Source organism: Necator americanus, chromosome I, assembly GCF_031761385.1.
Source record: "Necator americanus strain Aroian chromosome I, whole genome shotgun sequence".
Taxonomy (NCBI): Eukaryota; Metazoa; Nematoda; class Chromadorea; order Rhabditida; family Ancylostomatidae; genus Necator; species Necator americanus.
Window position 1 is genome coordinate 7,272,484 of NC_087371.1, and position 24,354 is coordinate 7,296,837.

Genomic DNA, 24,354 nt, shown 5'->3' on the forward strand with positions numbered 1-24,354 from the left:
CGAGCCCCCCGTGTCTCGGCTACGTGCCCCGTCTGGTAGACCCCGTGTGTTCTACGTTGAGTGTGTAGGTGCGTGTGTGTCGGTTGACCCCGGAACGCCTAGCGCCCTTTGTGGGCTGGCTGCGAATCCGCCAACCGATTCCTCGCGCTGACGCGCACTCCAGTTCTCATTTGACACCGACATCAACTGCAGGTGGTACCGTACTCGGTGTACGCGTACTGTACTGCTTCGTCTCGTCGTCGTCGCCGCCCCCCGTCCGCCGTTGTGTTTCCTCGTGCGGGCCGGTGGCGGCATGCGACAGCACTCCATGTCAAGTGTCAGGAAACTAAACGAGGTATTGTGAACTGTTGTTGTAGTTATTTCTAAATATTTCATAGACTTGTTAATGGCCGTTATATTCACGTCACCCGGGTTCAACTAGCACTGATTAACTGGCGCTTTCGGTTAGCTGTTCGAATTCCATTCCCTTTTCTTCTTATGTGCAAATGTTGCGTTAGAGTTATCGCAAGTTTCGTGCTTCTTCTCAGGTCGAATATATTGGAGAGATGATCTGAATCAGCTCTCGGTTTTATTGTTTACTTTTTCAGCAGAAAAATCAGAAACTTTCACATGGAACTATAAATTTGCTTAGAATTAGCTGTTGATGTTTTTCTGCCTAAGTGTGATGTTCGCTCTTTCGGTAAAGTGGTTGCCTGAATTCTGCAAAGTGAATAGAAAACGGATTTATTTTCTGTTGGAATCAATCAATACCAATGAACATTGCACTATAGATTAAAAATAAGGTTGTTGAGAGCAGCCGCTCTATATTTTGTAGAAGAGCTCGTGGATGAAAAAAATCCTTCTCATCGTATTTTTATGCTTCTTCTCATAGTTATTGGGAAATACATTTTTTTTGGGCTTTTTAAAACCTTTTAGAACGTTTTTTTTTCTTTGGAGAGGATGGAAAACTATTCCATATTTTTTTACTTGTAATAGATATGGATTATATCTTTGTGTTTAATATCATCAATCACCATTGTCAATTACGCCTACCGGTCGATCATTACATTGCACTTTAAACTTTCTTTCGAGGTTTTTTTTAAATATTCTATTTTCTTCTTTTTTTGAACGCATTTCTGAAGATTCCAATTGTGAATCATGATTCTTATGAATGATTTTTTTTAAAGGATGTATTCAAGATTTGTCCTTGTGGTTGTTTTTTTTTCTCGATCGTTTATGATGTTTTCATACTTTCGTACTTTGACTGATTTTGTACTAACTGGTTTTGCTTGTCCTGTGTGATACGTTTATTTTCTTTTTTCACTGATTTCAAATTCGCTGAGTTTGAAAGACGTCAAGGTTGTCGTCGTTATTGTCCTTGGCCATATTTTCTTTCTTTCTTTTTTACCCTAAAATAATGTTCGTTTCGGTAACCAGTTCTGACCGGAGGTATTAGTAAAAAGTACAAATGAATTTGGTGTTTTGCATACTTGAGCGAACTCTGCTCCTTGTATCGTTCACGAAGTCAGGGGGTTTTTTTGCTTTGTTGCTGTGACGTTACGTAATCGGCTCAACTGTATATCTGTGAGTATGTATATGTGTGGGGCAACACATATACACACACACACGAGGCTAGAGAGGCGAGGAATGTGGATCGATTGCTGTGGCCGGGTGGCTGGCTGGCTGTCCCCTCGTCAGCATCAGCGGCAGCAGCCAGAGTGGCCGCCGACACCATGACCACGCCTTTGTCGCCATAAAGCTTCAGCTAGTGCGACATCCTCGGCGCCACTAACAAAAACGAACCGAAGAGTGCGATCAGAAGGTTTTCTAGGAAGTTTTATAAATGGTTTCTCCGCCAGCGCCGTCTGCTTCCGCTTGCGGAAGAACTGGCAGGACCTGGGGCGCTGACTGATCCGCTGCCACCGCTTCTGTCAGTAAACGTAGATCGCTAAAAGAGGAAAGAAATCTGGACGGGATTCAGAAGTTCCAGATATTGATACTGAACCGCCAAGTCTCAAGTTCGCATTGATTAGCGTGTTAGTGTGGCGGTGGTGCCCGTTTTAGGGTTGTCGCCGCCGCCGCCGTCGTCGTCGTCGTCGTCGTCATCGAGACATCGCGCAAGAGCGGGGGAGTGGTAGGGTAATGAGCTGCTGCTGTTGGGACGAGAGCGAGAGCGAGCCGAGGAGTGCTGCTGCTGCTGCTGCTGAATAGTGAAAAGCCGCCGTCGGGCGGCGGCGGCGCCTAGGTCATGTCACGGCGGCGGGGGATTGTTTGAACAGTGACGGTGCAGCATTGTTTGAAGTAGACGTGGGCGAAGTTTTCGAATATTTCTCTACGTACTTTGTCTTGCGCGCGCTTGTTCGTTTTTTTCTATTCGATGCGATTTTTCTCCCATTTGAACGCCATTCATAGTCGATTTTCCCACGAATACTCAATTTGTTGACGTCATACGCGCAAAGTTGACGTCGTGAAAATAGTCTATTCGGAAGGGGAACGGTAAAGAGGGTCCCGGCGGATTCTTCGCGAATGCCTCCGAGACATAACGTGCCCAGTGGATATGCCGGCGGATACGCGAACATTTCTCGACGAGGTCACGCTGCAATCGTTTATGAAGACGCAGACAACCGCCATAGATGTCCTTCCCACCACAGAGACGCAGAAAACTGCGCAGTTTCAAGGAAATATGCAAAGCAGAGTAGTGTGAGCTGTCGAAATGACCGAATAAGTCAAAAAATAATAGTGTTAGATAGAAGTACATGGGATTTTGAATGGTGTTCTAATAAAGAAAAGGAGTGAGTTTGTCTTTATATCACCTTCAGAAAGTCTTGAAATCTTACCAAATTTGAACTCTTTTTCTTCCTGTAAGTTCCCGGAAGTCAGAGATACAGAAGATCCCTCTGTCTAGAAATAACTTAGGCTTTAAAAAGCTTGGGAGTTACAGGATAACGTTAATTCATATTACTTTTGAGTTACTTTTGAGAGCTGGCATCTTTATCTCAAACTTCACGTGAGGATTTCTCTTGCTTCTGGTACGATTACTAAATTGAGATCACCTCACGTTACAAAATAGCAGTGAATGTGTCTGATTCTCCAGAACAATTCAACAAATGGTGAATTATATTCTAGCCGGTGACGCAGCGTATGATTAGCGGTAGGTAAGCAGAGTCAGTTATTTAGGTGCCAACGAAAGTGAATATCTTTAGGACACGCATCATCGCTAATTGCCCTGACGAGGCATGACCGGGGCATGCTGGAAATTCCGCCGGGACCCTCTTTACACGCACCCTATTCGGAATTCGCAATTCATCTTAACTTATGGGAGTCTGAATTTTACCAATTAGTTCCCTTTTTTCCGAATTTACGTAAGTCTGGAATATCTAAATCGGTCGACAGAGATTCTTCTGATTTCCTATACACAACACTCAGGAGAAAAAGTAAGATGATCGTCACTTTTTTTGAAAATGTGAACTATTACTTGACATTGATTACGGTAACGGGGGGAAAATTTCCGCAGCAAAAAAAGGGAAAACGCTGACGAGCAATATTTTTGGCTGAGTATTTGAAGTGCTGAGAGTTCAATAATGTGGTGGGTCGTATTGCTACTTGTCTCGCTCGCCTCGTCATTGAGCGCGGAGCTCGGAGAGTCCCTCGAATGTGATGCACTTTCAAAAAGCGTAAAGAAATCCTAGGTGGGCGTGATCGCATTGCAGTCGTTATTCTCGGACAAAAAAAAAAACGAAGAGGAGAGGAGAGGAGAAGAGGATGGCTCTTCAAAATGACGTGAGATTGTGAAACTTGACGTCATTAAGACATTTGGTAGTGCTTGTGACCTTTCGGAGGTGGGGGAAAAAATGTTGAAATAGTGATTTCGTGCGCTTCGGTGTAGAAGAAAAATTATAAGGAAGAGAAAGAATGAAAAAGAAATCTGAAAGAAAGAGGAAGAATATATTTCAGTGATTTGAATGAAAAGAAATTATTTCAGAACAAATATGTGTAATGTACTTTCATTTTGAGCAAACCAATGAAGATTGTTATCGATCGTTTATCCTTCTTCTTTCAACTTTATGTAAATTTTAATATATTTTTCACCCAAAAAGTTTGGAACAAAATATATTTATATTCAGAATATTTTCATCTCTATAAATCCCTTGAAAATTATATTTTTTTTTGGAGAAAATGGGATTTTTCTGTAATTTTCGCCTTTTCTTAGGGAATGGGCAACGAGTTAGATTCGATTTTTCTACAGTTAATTAGTAAATATTGATTTTGTTCAGTATACAATTATTATTATTTTTTATATTTACTATAATTTCTTATATTATTTATATTGAAGGAGTAAAGTAAATAATTGTGACCGTCTATAGTGTTTAGCATGACTTATTGCTATTGTTTTCACTCGTATCCACACTAAATGTTGCTTTATTGTACAAATTTATGGAAAATATCTAAAAACTTGTTATTTTCCCTTCAATTACGTTATTTTTCAAAATCATAATCAGATATCTTTTATTGTAATTAAAGGTTAATAAAGAGGCAGTTTTAGTTTGTATGTTTATGAAATAGCTGGAGTAGGGGGGAAAAAAAGGGAAAAGAAAAATGGGAAAATTTTCATGAGTTGGGTTAGACATTAAATAATCTTATAAGTTATTGATTTACTCAAATAATTTAATTTATTCAAGTAAATAGTGGAAAAGGTGTGTGCTTGCGGGTTGCGAAGAAACTGAAGCGAAAATCTCCGTTTTCCAGGAAATAGTGGCATTTGATAAAGATATTTCCCTTGAATTAACCTATTTAAAATTCCAAAAAAAAAAAGAAGATCTCTTTTAGAATTCGAAGGGAGCGAGTCCTTTTTTGAGATCAATCACCTTTCACCATTGTTCATTGATTTTTTTTTTTGAATTCAGTATTTCTGAATAAATGGTAAATATAGTGGATTTTGCTATCCTTGCGTTTCCTTTCCCACTTATTTTTCCACATGAGAAAAAACGACACACAGGGAACAATTACTATCTTACTTATATCTTATTTACTATCAGTGGGGATTTTAATGAATTTTGCACTGTTCGTGAAGATTCGTTGATTTTTCTTTGGATATGGTGCTGCGGTTGTACCGCAATGTTTACGAATCACTAAATTTTGTGATATATGGATGCTGAACATCAGTTCAGAATTCAGTTCACCTATGACGGATGTCTGATGAAAGAAATAATTTGGAAGGATTATTTTGTGTACACCCGCAACCCGTTCATAGATCTTACATATAGTTTTGGAGTATGTATATGTTTATTTATTTACTGACTTTATTTTCTATCCTAAATCCTGCCAATTTTCATCTCTTTTCAGTTCTCAAACAGTTCCAACTTCTAAGATCGCTAATCTATAGGTTCTTTGTGATGGTTAGCCAATAAGAGACCTCCATAAAGGGGGTCCCGCAACGAACTTAGTTCCCTACATATTCCAACACGTTCAATACTGGTTCTTTTTGATAGTTGGCCAATAAGAGACCTTTGTAAGAAAGGTCACGAGTTCCAACTCACATCAGTTTCCTATTGGTTCTTGTTGATAGCCAATGAATAGGAGGTGCCCGTAAAAGAGGTCCTGTTACGATCTTTCATGATCTCCGACAAGTTTCAACACGTTTAACATTGGTTCTTTTTGATAACTAGCCAGTAAGAACTTCTGTAAGAGAGGTCCTGTCACGAAGTTACTTTCCAAATAATTTAAATTCACATTAGTCTCCTATTGGTTCTTGCTGATAGCCAACGAACAGGAGGTCCCTGTAAGAGGGCTCCCCGCCACGAACGTAGCTTCTGACAGCATTCAACACGTTCATTACCGCTTCTTTCTGATAACTAGCCAATAAGAGACTTCTGTAAGAGAGGTCCCGTCAGGAACTTAATTTCTAAATAGTTCCAACTAACATCACTTTCCTATTGGTTTTTTATTAATGGTCAACAAATAGGAGTTCGCTGTAAGAGAGGTCCTGTCACCATTCCCGACAAGTTCCAATAGTGGTTCTCTTTGATGGTGAATAGAGAAATACTCGTAAGAGTGATTTCGGACATGATTTCGAATTTCGTGGCTCGACTATGGCCAGCTATAGAGAGCTATTTTGTCTGTTTTTTTTTTGCTGTTAGGAAGATTTCCCCCGACTTAAGCTAGTCGTGGTAACAAACACATCACAGCTTTTGGTCGGGCATCGTCATCGGGGATTGTAATTCATTGCGTGCAAAATTGCAGCGGACGTATGTAGTCAGTATGGTCGTGGTATTTTTGGATCTCCATTGAACAACGTTCGCTAGAAATATCTTTCTCGCATCTTAATAAATGTGTGTGTGTGCAAGATTCATTGTTAATAATGACGTACAATCCGATTTTGCACTCACATGAATATACCATCACACGCCACGTGTTCATCGACGCGCGATGTAGTGTCATGTTCGTTCGCCTACGCAATGAACGCGATTGAAGAGGAAATGACGATCGCATTGTTATATTAATACATGACACAATGTATGTATGCATGTGTGTGTATGCATAAAATAAAAGAAGGATATTTTTCGCATGAAGAATAGAATTTGAATTCCACACTTCTAATAAACTTATGGCGTTAGAAAAAAAAACTTGAAAAAAAAATTGAACTAAAATCTGAAATTTAGAATTTTCCACTATAAAGTTACGTGTGTTACACGAGAAAACGTTGGAGAAAAAAAAACTTCAAAAATTAAACTAAAACCTGAAATTTGGATTTTGTACACTACAAACTTATGTGTTAGTGGAAAAAAAAAACTTTGAAAGAAAAAAAAACTTTGAAAGAGAAAAAAGTCTTAACATTAAACTAGAACCTGAAATTTAGAATTTCGCACACTACAAACTTACGTGTTAGTGAAAAAAAAACTTTGGAGAACAAAAAACATTAAAAATTAAACTAAAGACCTAAAATTTAGAATTCCACACTATAAATTTGTGTTGGAAGAAATTTTAGAAACTAATCTAAAATCTGAAATTTAGAATTTCACACTATAAAGTTACGTGTGTTAGAGAAAACGTTGGGAAAAAAGCTTTAAAAACCAAACTAAAACCTGAAACTTACAATCCTACAGAATAAACTTATGCGTTAGAAAAAAATTTTGTAGAAAAGAAAAACTTCAAAATCGAACCAAAATCTCATTCGTTTTTACATTCGTATTTTATGAGTACAACTAATAGTAAAACTAAATAAATAAAGAAACAAAAAAAACAATATTCTCGTGAATTTTTGACTGTAGGTGGATCCATGAATTTCAAACAGATATCTTACTTTTTCTAAATCAGAAGCTTTTTTCTAATCTAGAAATTATCTTATCGATTAGGGCCAAATGCGAAAAAATTTGCAAACATCTCGCATAAACTCGTTCGATACTTCTTTTCCTGGTGGGACAGGATTGAACCTTGACTGTATCCGAGAATCAAATATGAGAAGAACTAAATGAGAAAATCGGAGACGCACAACTATGAAAAATATCTAGGCTTTCCAGAATTCCTATTTTTTTTGACGCCAAACAATATTACGTAAAAATAAACAATTGAAACTTTGTTATTAGATGTAAATTTTCCTCAGATTGCATCAGAAAGTTTCATGATTTTTTTTTGTTTGGGAACAACTTTTCTTTTTGAAATCTTTGACGTATTTCTTTTTGTTTTTCTTTTTATTTTGGATTTTATCACTTATGTGTTATTTTTACATGAACTCAGAAAATCTTTTTCTATCACAGTAGGTCTCAGAACTTTCTCACGAATCTTTATTATTCCAGATCTGAGACCTGATTGAAGAGTGTTTTCCATTTTTCCATCGAGAGAAAACACAATATGCAGCTCATATTTTAGGAAAAAAATTTCAAGTACTGATTTAAACGCTCATTCAAGGATCAAAGAGATCAACTAAGAATAGGAAATAAAACTGCTGAAGTGAATTGCTCGAAAACCACATTCAAAAAGATTCCGCAGTCTTTCTATGATATATTGGTCCCCTTGTCTCCAAGTCGACGTAAGAGATGTCGTCAAACTTCCAGAGAGACCAAAATTCACAGAGTACAAACTCTTGAAATCTTCTTTATTCTCTTCGACAAGTGAAAGTTTTATGGACTCGTATTATTTCTGGATCGTTTTGAGGTCAAGGAAGGGGTCGCGATCAATTATTTCGATTATTTTGATCATTTATTTATTATATTGTTCAGGCCTATTTTTACAAATAAATCAGAAATCACGAGAACATTCTGCTTATTTTTGTCGGCAAAAAAAATTCGAAAACAGAAACATTTCTGGAATATTTCCCATTGTTAGACACAGCTTATTTCCCTCAATTCAATTTCTTAGTTAAGGAATTGTTTTTGAAGTGAAAATTTCTGGAATTCTTCAAATTGTACCGTGCACTCCGAGATTTTCTCATCGTTTCACGGGTGATTTTATATTGTTTTTCCTGTTTCAAGTGATGTTTTAAAGGAGCGCTGGGGGAGTGGCGTCCAGTACTTTGTTGGGATTGATGGGATGAGGTTTTTCTCTGGAATGAGGGCAGGATTTGTATTTTTTTTTTGGATTGGATTTTTTCAGTTGTTTACTTGAAATTTTGTGCGATATTGGGTTCGTGTTTTTTTTTGAGGACTACTGTATTTACCTGTGTGCACGCGTTTTCAGCGTGATTCTGGTTTTCTGCTTGGGAAGAAGATAATCACTTGTGATTATTTATTATTTATTTATTTGTTTACGTATTTATCTCGCTGATTTGACGAGATAGTATTTCGTCGTTATTTGGGAAAATCTCTATTTGTGATGTGTGAAATGGTTTTTCAGTGGTGAAAAGTGAAAGAAAAATCCCATTTTAAAATCATCTAAAGTTTCAAAAATAGGAATTAAGCATAGGTCAGCCAGGATACGATTGGATATCGATTGGACGATTTGTCTGATTTTACGTGGATTTTCATGCATCTTACGAAAATCCCGATATCTGCGGAATTGTTTTTTTTTTCTAACGCAATTGAACTGATTTCAATGATTTTTCGGTGGTCCAGATTTTCCTGCATCCATGCTGAACTTTTCCCACCTTTCTCGAAATCCCTAGACATTTGTCATTCGTTAATATCATTTACGAAGGATTGTCTCAGAACGTCTCTCTCTCTCTCTTTCTTTCTTTCTCTCTTTTCTCCCTATCTCTTTTCATAAGTCTTTCCATAAGTTCTACTGAAATTCTATTTTCACTCCGGTATGTTATTAATATCTGTTTTATTGTACATTTAATGTTTATGGGGATATAAATAGAGGATCGGATGATGAGTTTTGAGATGAATGATGAATGCTGATGATATTTTTTTCTATTTTTTATTCTCCTAAATTAGAAGACTAAACAGAAATTATGTTAGGCGTTTTGTGAAAACTAGAGTTTTTTTTTCCTCTGAAGAGAAACAAAATTCAATTGATTCACTTGAGATGTAGCCAAGATCCAGAGGTAGTCGGCGTAATTTCAATAAATAAAAAAATAAAATTTATCAGAGGTTGGAAAGAATGGATAGATTTGATGGTTGTTGTTGTTTTTCCTGTGGAAAATTTCCGAATAGAATGACTATGACATCAGAGGTTTTTTTTTTCGGATATAAAAGGTTTCTATGTTAATTTCTTTTACTCTAACTGAAATTTATTCCAAAAAAAAAAATACGAGAAGTGTATTCATTGTTCAGTGTTCATTTAGTGTAACGGCTGACAATCGGAGAAAAAAACGTGTTTTTCAGGAAAAATCCTGGACATGACCATATTTTGAGATGTAAGCCAAGAATTTCCCCGGAATTGATATTACAGCGAAGGAATCTGATTTCAAAATTTGGCAAAAAATTTGAGAAGAGATTGAAGTCATTGAAATTCAAGTGGTAGATCTTTTTGAGACGATTTGAAACGATTTGAAAAGATAAGGGGGGCGTAACGGTTAATAATCAACGAAAAGCATGAGAAAGACACTTGTGGTTTGCAACGTTGAGGAGACAACCAGGCAAGCAACGAAAAAAAAAACACACACACGAATCTTGAGTGGAATATAAATTCAAAGGGGTACGGTAGAGGCGCGATATGAATGATGGTGTGGTGAATGAGGAAATCCCCTGAAGAAAAAACCATAGGTTTGAGGGCCGAGTTTTAAGATCGATTCAGGTGAATTTTAGGGTTTCGTTAGAGAACGAGGACTACGGTAGTAGTATGTGGATGGAAATGCGCATGAAATACGGTAGTGGTAGAAATAATTTTAAAAAGTAATATAAATTTTAAAAAAGTGAAGATGGAGTATTGGAACACGATGAGTTGGAGGAATTCAGATATATTTCCATGTAGAAATTCAAGGATTTTATTGTGATGGTATGAAAATGAAACACATCCAGGTTTTTCTCCTATGTTTGACCTGGAATGTGGGGGAAAAAACCGCCAGCCTGTAAAATGACACCAAGCGCTGAATCCCGGGCCCGATATAACAATGCGCCGGGGGGAAAAAACGCGGACACGATGACGTTTTGGTCCCATTGGACGACGTGTTGTTGGCTAGCAACAGTTCAACGATAGGGTCGAAGGAAACCAGAGAGCGTGAAGATTTAAGTGGGCGTGTTGTATGTGTATATGTGTGTGTGTACATGTATCCAGCCCCACATATACATATACATCCACATTCACTACGTCTATGAATGACATCAATACGCACACGAACGATGAACGACGACGACGACGCCGCCACGCATGCACAGCGGGCCCCGCGCGCTATAAATATGCGGCCGCAGCACATTTCGGTGGTAGGTGCGTGCGTGCGTGTGTGTGTGTGTGCGTGAGTGCGACGAACGCGCGTCCGCGTGGGTTTCTCCGGGTCGACCGCCGCCGACTGCCGGCCGCCGGGTCCAGCTCCGCGCACTGAGACTGAGCTGGACTTGCTCCGCAAGCGGAACACTTCGCAACTCTCAGCCACAGCGAACCAAATCATCTGAACTGAACTGAACTGAACTAATCTGATCTAATCTGACCTGTGACCTGTGATCTGACTGATCTGACTGATCTGATCTGAACCGAGTCTGATCTATCTCGATGTCTAATGGTGCAGAACGACTACAAGCGGTACGGAATTTTTTTTTGCTCAACAGTTGATCTAATTATCTGATCGAATTATCCAAGAATTCTCAAGAATGGATATCAGCTTGATAAAGAAATTCGGTCTTTCTTTTCTGGATCAATCTCTCCCCTTTCTTTCGAGAACTCTTCTAGGACTTGCTATTTTTCCAGAAATAAAAGCAAAAGAAGAAAAAAAAAGAAAGGAATTCTTCCGGATTTTTTTCTTATATTTTAGTTCCATTTTTCATCAGAAAACTCCAGAAATCTCTACTCTCCTTTCGTCAGCTGATGGAGGTGAACTCTGACTTGATCTCCATTTTATTTCTCGCTATTAGCGCCGGCTTTTCATCAATTTCTTCCATACTCTCGCATTGATTTGGGGTTGATTTAATCGTATATATCATATCAGTTAAATAATCCTAATACTAATAATAATAAAATAATAACTAAGAATAATACTAATAATAATAATTGATGATACGATTCTCACGGCTTGATCTACGTTTTAATCGATCATCGATCAATACTTGTTGATTTATATCACTAAATTGTGCATAATTTGCAAGAAATACGTTTTGTTTTTTCGCCTTATACTTTCTAAAACTTTCTAAAATGATCTAAGATGTATTTCTTCATTTTTGATTGAAATTTCTCGAAAATAAGACATATTTCATAATTTCAGCCCGTTTTTTCGCTTTTCTGAACTTCCGCTGTGGTTTTCATGGAAAAAGCAGAAAAACTTTCTACTGCGCACTCGTCGCAGGATTTCAATTTTGAACTCTGTCTCAGTAATCGAACACTTTAAGCACTGTAGAAATCTTCCTTAGGAAATCTAGGATTTTTCCGTTTTTATTCTCTTGCAGCGTATTTTGTTTGGATGTGTCATAAAATGAGAAAATTATTTAATTCAGATCATGTTTTGAAGGCCCTAGCAAATATCTTTTTTTGTTTATTCTTAGCGAAATTTCTTGCGGAGAGCCAGTTTGTTCTTTTGCTTACTGCGGTAGTCCCGAAAATTTAACTTGTTTGTATAAAACATATGGGATTCTTTGAAAATTAACATTTTTTTCTTTGATTTTTTTCTTTTTGTAACGAACAAATTTCTTACTGATAATTTTAATACTCCAGAAGTAAAGATAAATAAATAGTAAAGTAAAAAAACAAATGTGAATAAAATACGGAGAATAAAATATTCCCGAACGCTGAAAATTCGATCTGTGGCAGAAGTTCAGCTTAGATCACCGATCGATCATCTATCGATCTCTGTCATGAGAATTGAAATAAATAGTCTATTAGCACGTTCTAACGAACGTCACTAACCCACTCATGATCCACCGATGAAAAATAGTCGATAGTTTTGAGTGAGGAAACGAAGTGCCTGATCAATGAACAACGGGTCTATGATAAACCATAAATTCTCGAAGCTTCCTATGTGTAAATGCAGACGTTTTTGTTCGAATGACGCAATTCGTTCGATCGTGAGGCGATTCGAAATTTGCGAGTGCACGAGGTTCTCGACGAGCTCTTCTCGAAGAATCTTTGAAGCTTCACGATGCCACCCAGTTGAAAGATCGTTTTCAGTTTAATTTCATGATTTTTTCCCACCTATAGCTCCCTACGTATAGCATTTTTAGGGTTCTTTATGAATCACTACCTGTTTTTTGTTCGTAAATCGTAGAGATTTGCCGAATATTCTCTTATCGCGTTGTCCTGCGGTAGTTCTGAGTTCATAGTGCAGGGAAATCTGTTCTGGAAGGGGATTTCTTCGTTATTTTTCTTCTTATGAACTCAAATATTGTATTTATTTTTGGAAATGGGAAAGCTATTGTGGGAAATTCTATTTCGAGTATTATTTTTTTATTTTTGCTTTCATGTATTTATTTCATCTAAAAATAGTGACAATTTGTTTAAATATATATCACAGAAATTATAATGAAGAGATAAATTGCCGTAAATTGCAGGTTTTTTCTCGAGTTTTTTTTTTGCGCTCAAATTTAGAATCTGCTCCATAAATTTAGCTACAGTTCAGTCAACAGATGTGACTTCAATCGAATTTACCGAGTAGTTTTTAATTCACTAGATTTTAACAGATATTCTAAATTAATTTATTAATTTAGCAGATCAATATCGATTGACATTAACTCCTTTTCGAATTTAATAGATCGTTGCTTAGGGTTATATTTTTCATGGTTGAACTTTTTTTGCAATTTGATCATACCCCTCAACGATTATTTAAAAAAAGAGCAGAAGCAGAAATTAATGTAAAAATTAATTACAATCAATTGAATTTATGAACAACAAAACAAACAGAAATTATTAAAATTTTCAAATTATATCAGGGGTGCTGTAATAGTTTCCAGTCATGTGTTCGGCGGGTAACTGAACAATCAAAAATGAAAAAAAGAATGAGATCATCTTCTTGGATTTTGTTCGTCCAGTTTATTGGATGTTTAAAATTCGATATTGTAATTTTGTTTTCTTTCCCTGCTAAAAATGTGTAGACGTAATCTTCGCAACAACGATTACAATTGATTTTAAAAATCATCTTCAAAAAAAACTACTGTTCTAGTGGGGTTGGATCGAAATCTCCCCTTGAAACTGGAAAGGTACGTAGACTTATTCTATGTTTACCGGGACAACCGCGACGCGCCTTCGACTTGAGGGGCGACGCGGATGCGTTGCGGTTGCTAAAGTGAACACACGGAGCATCATTCTGCATTGCGCTCCTATTCGTTGTTTTTATTTTTCAAATTCAACAAAACTACCGTAATCTTGTTAGTTTTACTAACCGAATCTGGTCAGAACTGCAAAGTTTTTCGTTTTCCTGTTCGTACTGCACATTTTTTTTTTGTTTTTTGAAGATTCAAAAGAAGACACTTTTATCGGTTCCATGAATCACATGTTGTGCACGTGACTGTAACTTCGATTGAATGAGCACTTTGATTTCATAGTTATGTCTCTATTTTATTTTATAAGTTTAATTTGAAATTTGAAAAAAAGAACGAATAATTTTTGTTTTCAACATCTGGGGAAGTTTTTTTCTTCCTAGCAAGGAAGGAAGATTTTTATTTTCCTGATGCATTTGTGATTTATTTTAAGAAATACATAAAATTTTGAGAAAAATTTCCCGTTTCCGAAGAAGTTCAAAGACAGGGATGAAAGGGCTGATCATTCTTTAGTTGTTCTACCGAAGAGCATTAGGGGGTTGGATTCTTATGTCACAATCGGAATTTCCTATTCTAGGAATTCTTCCAGAAAAAAAAATGAATTCACCTGTGATTTCTTTTTGCTCTGAAAGAAATTTCCTGGGAATCTCATCGGTCAGTGCTTTTCTCTTGTTTTTGTCCACAGATGATTAGAGAAAACCTCGTGGATTTCTTCTCATCGTAATTTTCACGTAACAACTTCTTCTACATAATTTGTTTTTGATTTTTTTTAATTCTGCTTTTTTTTGGATGGATTTTCCTAATGTTCTGCGAAGAGTTTTCGAACTTAAAATTTTCTCGATATTTTCGTTGAGTGTCCAAGATAAATTTCTGAGGGAGAGTTACTTCTAACATCTGGGATGTTTGAATCAGAAACAAAGAGAACCAACGGAATGAAAACCATCAGAAAAAGGCGGATTTTATTTTCTTCGTGAGCAAAGAAGTGAGCAAACAACTATTTGTAAATACATGGTTCAAAACAATTTCTGTAGCTCTAATTCTTCTTGAATTTTTTTGCGCATTCCATAATTTTTTCACTTCTCATTATTCGAAAATTTCTGTTGAATGGTTTTTTATCATCTTAGTAAACAATTTTGTTTACTACTAAATTCCTATCTTCATTTGGATTTAAGATTTATTATTTTACTTATTGAAGCTTTATTTTATCTTTATTTTTGTTTATTATTTCTATATTTATTTCACTAAGCTCGAACAATAAAATCTTATGGAACTCGAAAGTTTTCCAAATAACAATAAGGCCGTTTGAAATGGTTTTTTAAAAAGTATATTTTGGTTTTTTTTTGTCTGAAATACTTGAATTTTCCTTTTTTTTTCCTGCAACAATACTTTTCTTATTAATTCTCCTTTTTTTCTTCCTATACTTCTTGAAATTAATAACAAGTAAAATATCCCACTATTCTTCTTCCAGATATTAGGGGAAATTCACTCTCTTCGGAATATTATTCGTGAAAGTTTCACCTGAAAATCCTCGAGGGACCACGGCAGTTAGCGTATTGATCGAGGCGACGTCAACTTGCCTGAATTTTGACGTCATCAGTGCATCGTCATCATCGGCGTCGTCGTCGTCGACGTGTTTTGCCGTTTCCAATCATATTCGACGCGGCATGCACGACGAGAACGACGGCAGCGATGACGTCATCGTGAAGAACTTAATTCTGACGTCATCCGCTTCGCGTTGCGTCAGTCGATAACAACGCTGTGAAATGACTACATAGTTGAACCAGTGAATAGGGTGATGGGAACTATTATGCATGGCGTGTACCACCATGTAAAATAACGGCACCATAGCGGTCAAATAGTTGTTTGTTTGTTTGTTTGTTTGTTTGTTTTTCTCATCGAATCCATGATAAATAAACGCAAGATTTTTATTACAGCTGGTGCACGAATGCAACGTGCAACTGGCCTTATTCCGAAATGCGACACAAGGTATAGGAACCAGTCACGATGGCGCCTCATTAAGGAGGTAAGTCCGTGGAAAAAAAATGAAGCTATTTTGATATCTAACAGGAATCGTGAATGGTATGGATGGAAATTTTCAATTTTGATAAATAAATAATTAATAATAAATAAATACTAGTAATAAATAGTAATGTTTTTTTTTTTGAAGAAATCTCTTTCTTTTCATTTCGAATTTGAAAAAGGAGGAGTCTGAATTCTTAAAATTTGTCCCATAGTTTAGTTTTTTTTTATTAGTTTTTCAATAACTAATAATTGTTTAATAACTAATAGTTTTAATAGTTTTATTAATTTTTTTCTGCTGATATCCGCAAATTCCATGCTCACGATCCATAAACGGTTAGAAATTTTAATTGTATTTTCTTTCAAATGTATCTACATACCATAAGAAATTTTTCAATAAAAAGTAAAATTAATGGAAAAAGTGATAAAACGTAATAGTTGTTGAAAGAAATCATCGTTCAAATTGTGAATCACTCGATGGTAGATCAAATTCCCTTTCGGAGCCAGAAACTTGCCGGTATTTTGCCATTATATTAGTCGTTATCGACGTTGCCATCGCTATTGATTAGTGTATTGATTGCTTGATCTCGAAAGGGATGAAAAGAGATGTAGTTCTGTCAAATTTATGTTCTGTCAAAGTATTTCTTCTTCCTGCTCTATGAAAATTAACAATAATATTTTCCGTTCTATTAAAATAATGAACGACTCCCATTTCCATGTTTTTTTCGGTTTTTTAACCCTATATCTTTTGTTTTCAATAGTTTTAATTAAGTAATCCAGTAATTTCTGTATTGAACAGGTTTTATGTAGTTAAATTATTTGTGATTCATTAATTCCACGAATGTTTACGTGTGAATTAATGAGACACAAGACATTTAATTCTATAGGTGTTTACAGTATCAACTGTGGCTCTTTTCGAGTTGATCAAAAAGAATAATTCCATATTTTTCCGTTCCAGAGAAGTCGAAACTGCAGGTCGGGCGTGCTTAAAGGCATGTGAAGCAGCGAAAAACTGTGTTTTACCGCAATTACGGCATGAAGGTGTGTTTATTCGATGAATTACTTTTTTTTTGAAAAATTCTGTTGTTACTGGGACCTGTGCACGAAGTCTCAAACATAAATCATAAATTATCGTGTGCTTCAGAAGCCCGAAAAATCTTTCGACTTGGTCCATTTCTCGGTTCTTCTTCCAGAGCGAAATTTTCTGCGAATTTTTGCCTCACTTTTCTAATGCACAAGATGCATATCGATTAGTTCGCTATGAATTAAGTTATGCTCTGACGGACAACATAGAACTCTGAACCGTAGCGTGCTACGGAGACCTACTGCTAAGGTTATACCTTCACTTAGACCATCAAGTTGTATCGGCCGATTACAAAGTTGCGATGATGCTCAGATATTCCATAAATGTGTCCATTACGGACTTGTGTAACTACCGTATTCAACGAAACGTATAAGAATATTGTGTCCTAGGAATGAATGCCTTGAATTACTCTAGCAGAAGAATTCTTTTATTCTTTTTTTTTTCGAGAAAAAAAAATTAAATCTCCCACGGATACATGATTACGACCGGATTACGACCGGCTGTTCGGGGAACGGGAATAGCAATAAAAGCACGTCATTTATATGACGATGTCTGACGATTTTACGGATTTTCTCACACATCTCACTTTATGTGGCTCTTTATTTCGTGTATTGTTTCAATTTTATTTGAGAACTGAATTTTATTTATTACATTTATTTATATTGTTATTATATTTTGTTTTACTCTAGATTCTCTGTTTTAAAAAGTGTTCTTTATGTGTTTTGAGAAAGTGCGTTAATTTTACTATAAAAAAAATAGATATTAATGGTGGCGTCAAAAGGAAATCTGAAAGTATTGATTCACCGTAATCTGAGACGATATAATCTTAACTTTAAGACACTTAAGGACAAACTGATTATGTTTTTGAGGCCGACCTCTGTCATATTGTATTTTTGTTTTAATAATTATTAATATAATAATAATATTCACATTTGAAACAAACTATTACTATTACAGTACCTGAAACGTTTTTAAAGGCATCACCCCACGAATCTGAGGTGGTACGGATTTCAAGTGGAGTATTTTTATATGAAGATTATCGTAGATTAAGGAGAAAGGGTGATTCCGTCCATTTCTTCCCAATTGCCGTAAAAAACGGCTCGGAAGATGCGGCGCGTGCACAAGGCTGGCGCGCTCCAATCGAACTCGTTGTAGAAAGTGGTGCGCCAGAACGCCCGCAGCCGTATCTTCCGGGCCGTTTTCTACGGCAATTGGTAAGAAATGGACGGAATCACCTGCTTCTCCATAATCTACCATGCCGTATACGAATACTCCACCTGAAATCCGTACCATCTCAGATTCGTGAGGGGATGCCTTTAAGGAAAAAAATGTGCACAGTTCATCCAATAAAAACTTCGATGTCGAAATCTTACGTTTTAAACATTTCTTGGGATTTTTTTTTGTTGCTCAGGTGTGGAATTTACACGACACGCATCACAATTTATCGGTTGTGTAGCGGCGTATGTGGTAGAGATGAAACGATGTGTAGCGTTAGAGAAGACGTTCCCTGCGCCAACTGAACCATCAATCACACCGCAACAGGTTCGTTTCGATGGATTTGTGATTTTTTTCTCTGTGTTGTTCATATTTTGATGTCTTTCTTCACTAAAACCGCTTGAATCGTGCACCCTTCAACTAAAGAAACCTAGAAATCATTCAAAAATTGCGTTGTTACTCGGGAACCAAATTGTCAGTGCAGCACAATTGCTGACTAGGTGTTTTCGTGTGTTTATTTAACCTGATATCAATCGATAGATCCTGCTCTACGAGTATGACCAGTACTAGCTGTTATGCAGCTCCTGCGGTACTTATGTTCACTCTGATGACCACAACGCGTACGCAGGCTCTGTAGTCCCACCATTTTCGAGTGAAAAGTTTCCAGGCTTATCTCTTCGATTGGAGTTGACTGCACGTTGATATCACAAAATTCTGCAGTACTAGTTGTTGTACATTTACCGGCACTTATGTTCACCCGGGCGACCGCGACGCACACGCGCACCATCTTTCTGACCTATGTTTGCCCTAGTTGAACGTACACCGTGATCGTCTACGTAAACAAAAGTGCCGGCTCGTATATGTAGCTGTCTGAGCAAAATGTGCCGCACTGCGATAGAGTAAGGTCAAAACGACATGACGCACGTACGCAGTTGCGTACGCTGCTTCTCTCGAGGCGCTTCGGTGGAGCGCAGCGGCTAGGAACGTGGTGAAACCTTTGCCGGCATCAACCATCACTGCAGTTTGCGACGGTCCCACCTTGGTCCCAACTGCTGCCTCCCCTGAGCCGTTTCGAGCGTGTCCGCAAATGCACCGCAACTGCACTCGTAATTCATGTCGTTTTGACCCGACTATACTACTGCCACGCCTACTGATTGTTTTCATTCTTGCGAACCAAATATTTTTGTCACCGTATTCGTATTGCACGATCGAATTTTTAATTTTCAGATTGCTAACATGGAAGCGATGTTGGTGACATTAGAGAATTTGATCACCGTTCATTTCTCTACCAGCGAATCATCCCCTACCGATAAGGTAATCAATAATCCTTCTCGCCACTTGTTCGTCCCACCCACCAATCAATAATCATCCAATTCAGGTGACTCCACGGCGGCGACGAGCAACATCGTGTCGACCGCAATGTGTGTGTTCGAAGCTCAAAACGAGCTATGCCTAAACACTGCCCCCGACCGATAATCGTGCTGCCGATCAATATTCGCGACTGCTGGCAAAGTGTGCACGAATTGCGACACAGTTTTGTGTCCCATTCATTGATCGCGGTAATTCAGCTCAACGCATCGCTAGCAAATCTTCTCTCCTTCCTCCTTCTCCTCATACATTATTTCATGTCACTCGCCTCAATAATAGCTACATGACGATATGCGTGAGAGAGTATTTGGTAGGGGCGTGTCCGTCCCAACATCTCTCTCTCTCACTGCGCACAACTTTTTTGTATGCGGCAATTCTGCGCGGCCTATTATTAGTACATTGGTTCTTCCTTTTATTTTACCTGGGTAGCAGCGCACTACGATGTTGACGAGTCTTTGCGTACATATACACATTATACTATATCCTCCAACCGATGTTAGCTCGTGGGACTTCCGATCGATATATCGATTTTCGTTGCCGCCGCCGTCTTTGTGTGCATATGTGATTGCGCATGAGTGTGCGTCGTGTCCAATTTCGTTCGTACATACATACATACATACATACATATGTGCGCTTCCGTGTCTGTGCGTCACGCCACCATGTGTCCGTGTGTCCCTCAATGTCACCACGTGGGTCTGCTCCCGCCCCCCTCCATTCTCTTTTATATGCATCCCCTCAATACGAGCATATTACTGTACGACATATGTCCTTTGTACATTTCCCTAGGCGCCTATTTTTTTTTTGTTCGTTCATACGTTCATTTTGTTCATTTCGCAAATGATAACGTGAACGAAGAGCATAATATCCCTGTGAGAATATCGATTAATTGGTTAGGACTCCGCTATTTACTTCTACTGTATGACTCATACATCCCCAAAATTTCAAAACGTGATCAAACCGAATTGTTACTCGTTCTAGTCCCATCCCATACTTGTATATAGAACATATGGTGATTTTATATCGTGCTTGATCCATGTCATCAATAAAGATATTATGCTGACCGCTCAAGCTCTTATCAGCAGAATAAAAAATACACGAAAAAAATTATGAGCTAAAAAAAGACTACAAAAACCATAAGATTGTCCCATATGCAGTTCCTTAACACTCCCAGACACCGGTACTCAAAGGCATCACCCCACGAATCTGACGTGGTATGGATTTTCGTTGGAGTACACCTATACCTCGGGTCGTAGATTATGAATACAAGGGTGGTTCCTCTCATCCCTCCCTGCATCACTGCAAACAGACAACTTCGAAACAGATTCCTTACGACGTCCTCTATTGCAACGCACCACCCTTGCGCCCCGCCCCCGCCCATGATTCGTCGAAAATCCATTTGGACGCCCAGATACGGAATTCATTTCATTCAATTTGTGTGGTTCACCAGCCCCGCTAGTCGGTGAGGCTGGTCAGTTTGTTTTCCTTTTGGAGTTCTTGCGTGATGTACTTGTACTTGGAACGATATGGAGGTTTGGCAAGTAGAGAGGTAAAGTTTGATGGGATACACATAGCATCAAAGACTTCGAAGACATTTCCGCGCATTTGATAATGACGCAGTTGTGGAAACGTCAGGCTACTAACAGCTAAACATCACCTAAACTTAACATAACATAGGCATAACAAGAAAACCTTTTTTAGAAAAATGTTTGAAGTTCTCTTCTTCACGATCCTTAAAGGTATCACCCCACGAATCTGAGGTGATACGGATTTCAGATGGAGTATTCGTATACGGGATCGTAGATTATGAAGAGGTGAGTGATCCCGTCCATTTCTTGCTAATTGGCGTAAAAAAACGGCCCGGAAGATGCGGTGCGTGCGCACGGCTAGCGCGCTCCAATCGAACCCGTAGAGAATAGCGCACCGGAACGCTCGAAGCCGTATCTTCCGGACCGTTTTTCACGCCAATTACGAAGAAATGGACGGAATCATCTCTAACCTACCATGCTGTATACGAATACTCCACCCGAAATCCGTACCAGCTCAGATTCGAGGGGTGATGCCTTTAACTGATAGACAATATCCGGACAAGGACACCGGCTGCAGCACGATTGCAGCACAACAGCAGCACGAACGAAGATCACATGTCAACGACCTGTACTCTTCGCAAGAGCATTAATTTATACATTTAAATTGATATATTTATACGGAAATTAATTAATCTTATTTACTTTTGTTTACTCATGGGGCATGGAGTTTACCTTGGATGGACGTTGAAATGCCCATCGAAAGATCAGTAGGAGCTCAAAAATTCCACATAATGCCAGCAATAGTGCAGCAAAAACAACGTTGTTTCATTTCCATTTGATATGCACGATTATAAGACAAACTTTATGGAAATCTAGCGTTCGAACGAAATTCCTTTGCAAAATCAGGATCAAATAAGTCTGTAACAATACTGGATCATAAACAGTGCGGTTTCTCCGAGGGTACTGGGATTTTTCATCAAGAAGAAATGAATTATAGAAGGTGGATTCTAGAAAATCCATCATATGGAAGAGGAATGTAAAAAATGGAGTATTTTAGGTTCGAAGGAGAGAATTATTTATCTTAATTTTCAAATACAAAGAAAGTAAACAATAAAATGTTGCATTATTTATAGAATGATACACTGTAATCCTTGTTGAATGATGACATCAAATAACCAGCATTAAAGACCAGTCAACCCGAGGGAGTACGAAAAAAAATTTTCCGATGAAGAAAAAACTCGAATTTCTGTACTACGAAATATTACTTCATCGAAGTTACTCTACTTTCTAATTACTTCATGGAAAAAACCTAACAACATGGGTTCAGTAGGTAATCACTCTTTCCTTTTTCTTTCAAAAGATGATGGTTATTCACCTTTTGGAAAAGCCATGGAAAATTTTCCCCCACTTTGCCGTAATGAGAAGTATTAGCTTTGGCTTACTCATGTTTCAACTCTAGTCGTTGTTATTAAATTTTTTCGTTCACAAATACGTATGACGATTACTACTTCAAAATTGGACCTTAGCAGATTAATAAGAAAGTCTTGTCAGTTTTGGTAATTTTTTCCTCTTTATCCTTTGGTAGTGGAGACGAGAGGGGTGGGTGTGGCGCAATCGGTTAGAGGTCCGTTGTAGCCACACGGTCGAGGGTTCGAAACCGCCCTAGTGCAAATCAAGCCTTTAATCCCTCCGGGGTCGATAAATTGGTACCAGACTTGTCTGGGAAGATAAATGCACTGATTTGATCATCGGTTGGCCCCCGCAAGTCATTGTATAGGCCGCCACGCGTTCCAAAACCTCAACGATTACGAATTCCAATAAAACGCGTTGGCGCATCCTAAATGGATTGATACGCCAGTGACTTTATGCTTTTTATTTTTTGGCAGGCATAAAACTGAAATAAGTCAACAACATAATCGACATTGTTAGCCAATGTCAGTGCTCCACCTAATGGGAAGGTTAGCGATCTCCGTTTCTCAGATCTGTGGAAGCTGGGAGTCGAAGAAGTCAGCGAGAACTCGACTGATGTTTTCGAGCTTGGCGAACTTTGTCACAGCCAAAAAAAACTTTAGTGGGCGGAATATATGATAATTAGAGGGGCTATGTCAAGAGAAAAAGGACAGCGGGTAATAGCTGGTCCTAGTCTAGTCCCAGCTTAGCTTTTCGACTTTTTGAAAGGTCTCTTTAGCTACACTGGGTCTCGCGCTATCATGAAGAAGATGCACCGAAACTCGCCTCGGCCGCTTTTCTGGGACAGCTTCAGCGAGTTTCTGGAGCCGAGTGGTGTTAATGACAGCGGTAATTGTTAGCATTCATTAGGTATATGTCCTATTTGGCTTGCGTGGGAGGGCCCTCTCATCGAGTGATCCACACGGCATGGTGTGAATTGAAATCGTAGAACACTCAACTCTCATTTCCAGTAACAAAGTCCTCTAGAAACTCCTTTCAATGCAGGCGGAGGAAGAGAGACTGGCGGGTGGATACTCGGGCGTACCGCGTGACATCTGTCTAGGTAGCACGGGTCTCATCTAGCGACCGCTTTCCTGTAGTTGAGGGCCTGGAGGCAACTGAGGAGTGTTAAATGGCTACAACCAAGTCTCAGCGCAAGACTGTTCATGCTAATCTCCGGGATCCTCTTTGACCTTTTCCAGAATGGCGGAGTCTTCCACAGTGTGGGGGCTCCTGAGTGGAGCTTGCCTTCGAAGATCGTGTCTCTTCTTGCGACACGAGCAAACCAGCAGTGGATAGTTCTGATGCTAGTGGTTCCCTCCTCCATTCCGCTGCTGACGTTGTGGACTTCCACTACCGCGGCGCTATTCATAGAAGATGATGGTTCGAAGCTTTTCTTTGTGAAACTGATATCGTGCTCAAAGTTAAGGAAAGGAAGGGCACCCGGTTATATATACCTTTTGCGGAGGAGTTCCGACAATCTTCTACGGCTAACACGTTGATACATTGTGGGCATCAATCAAGAATCGAAAGTTTTGTGCTTTTCAAGAAACCCTGACAAGACTTTCTTATCATCATAATATTTCCTTAGATCTTCTGTCTCGTTCGTGCATAAGTTCAAGAAAAAGGATTCCTTGTGTATCATTGAGGAGAATTCTGGGTTGTGTCACTCAGTGCTACTTTTGCATTTGCTGCAACTGTAATACAAACTGGTTACGTACCGTAATGTTCACTCAAGATCTGTACACCTACGTCCGGTGATATATATGTATGCAGATCCACGTTATGGATTTAGTTATAGCTTGGTTTGACCTCCAATCAACTTGCGCAACCAGGCTTCCAAGATGTACGTTCCCACATTCCTCTCATCTCATCTTTAAGTCTATGGCTTTGCTCATTTGAATTTCTCGAAACATCCACGTGTTTCCCTCCTATTCCT

The 24,354-nt window shown here is 38.3% G+C and overlaps 1 protein-coding gene across 2 annotated transcripts; it reads left to right on the plus strand.

The window, feature by feature from the left end:
* Positions 1-292: 292 nt before the first annotated feature.
* On the plus strand, positions 293-19,528 carry RB195_004777 (uncharacterized protein; the record flags this gene model as incomplete). Of its 2 annotated transcripts, none has more annotated exons than XM_064182765.1 (6): positions 293-334; positions 15,689-15,777; positions 16,732-16,814; positions 18,269-18,399; positions 19,300-19,386; positions 19,451-19,528. In XM_064182765.1, the coding sequence occupies 6 exons, from the start codon at positions 293-295 to the stop codon at positions 19,526-19,528; spliced, it is 510 nt and encodes a 169-aa protein (XP_064034031.1). The 2 variants fall into 2 exon arrangements, with proteins under 2 accessions (XP_064034031.1, XP_064034032.1); XM_064182764.1 differs by lacking the exon at positions 293-334 and adding an exon at positions 11,065-11,094.
* Positions 19,529-24,354: the final 4,826 nt, after the last annotated feature.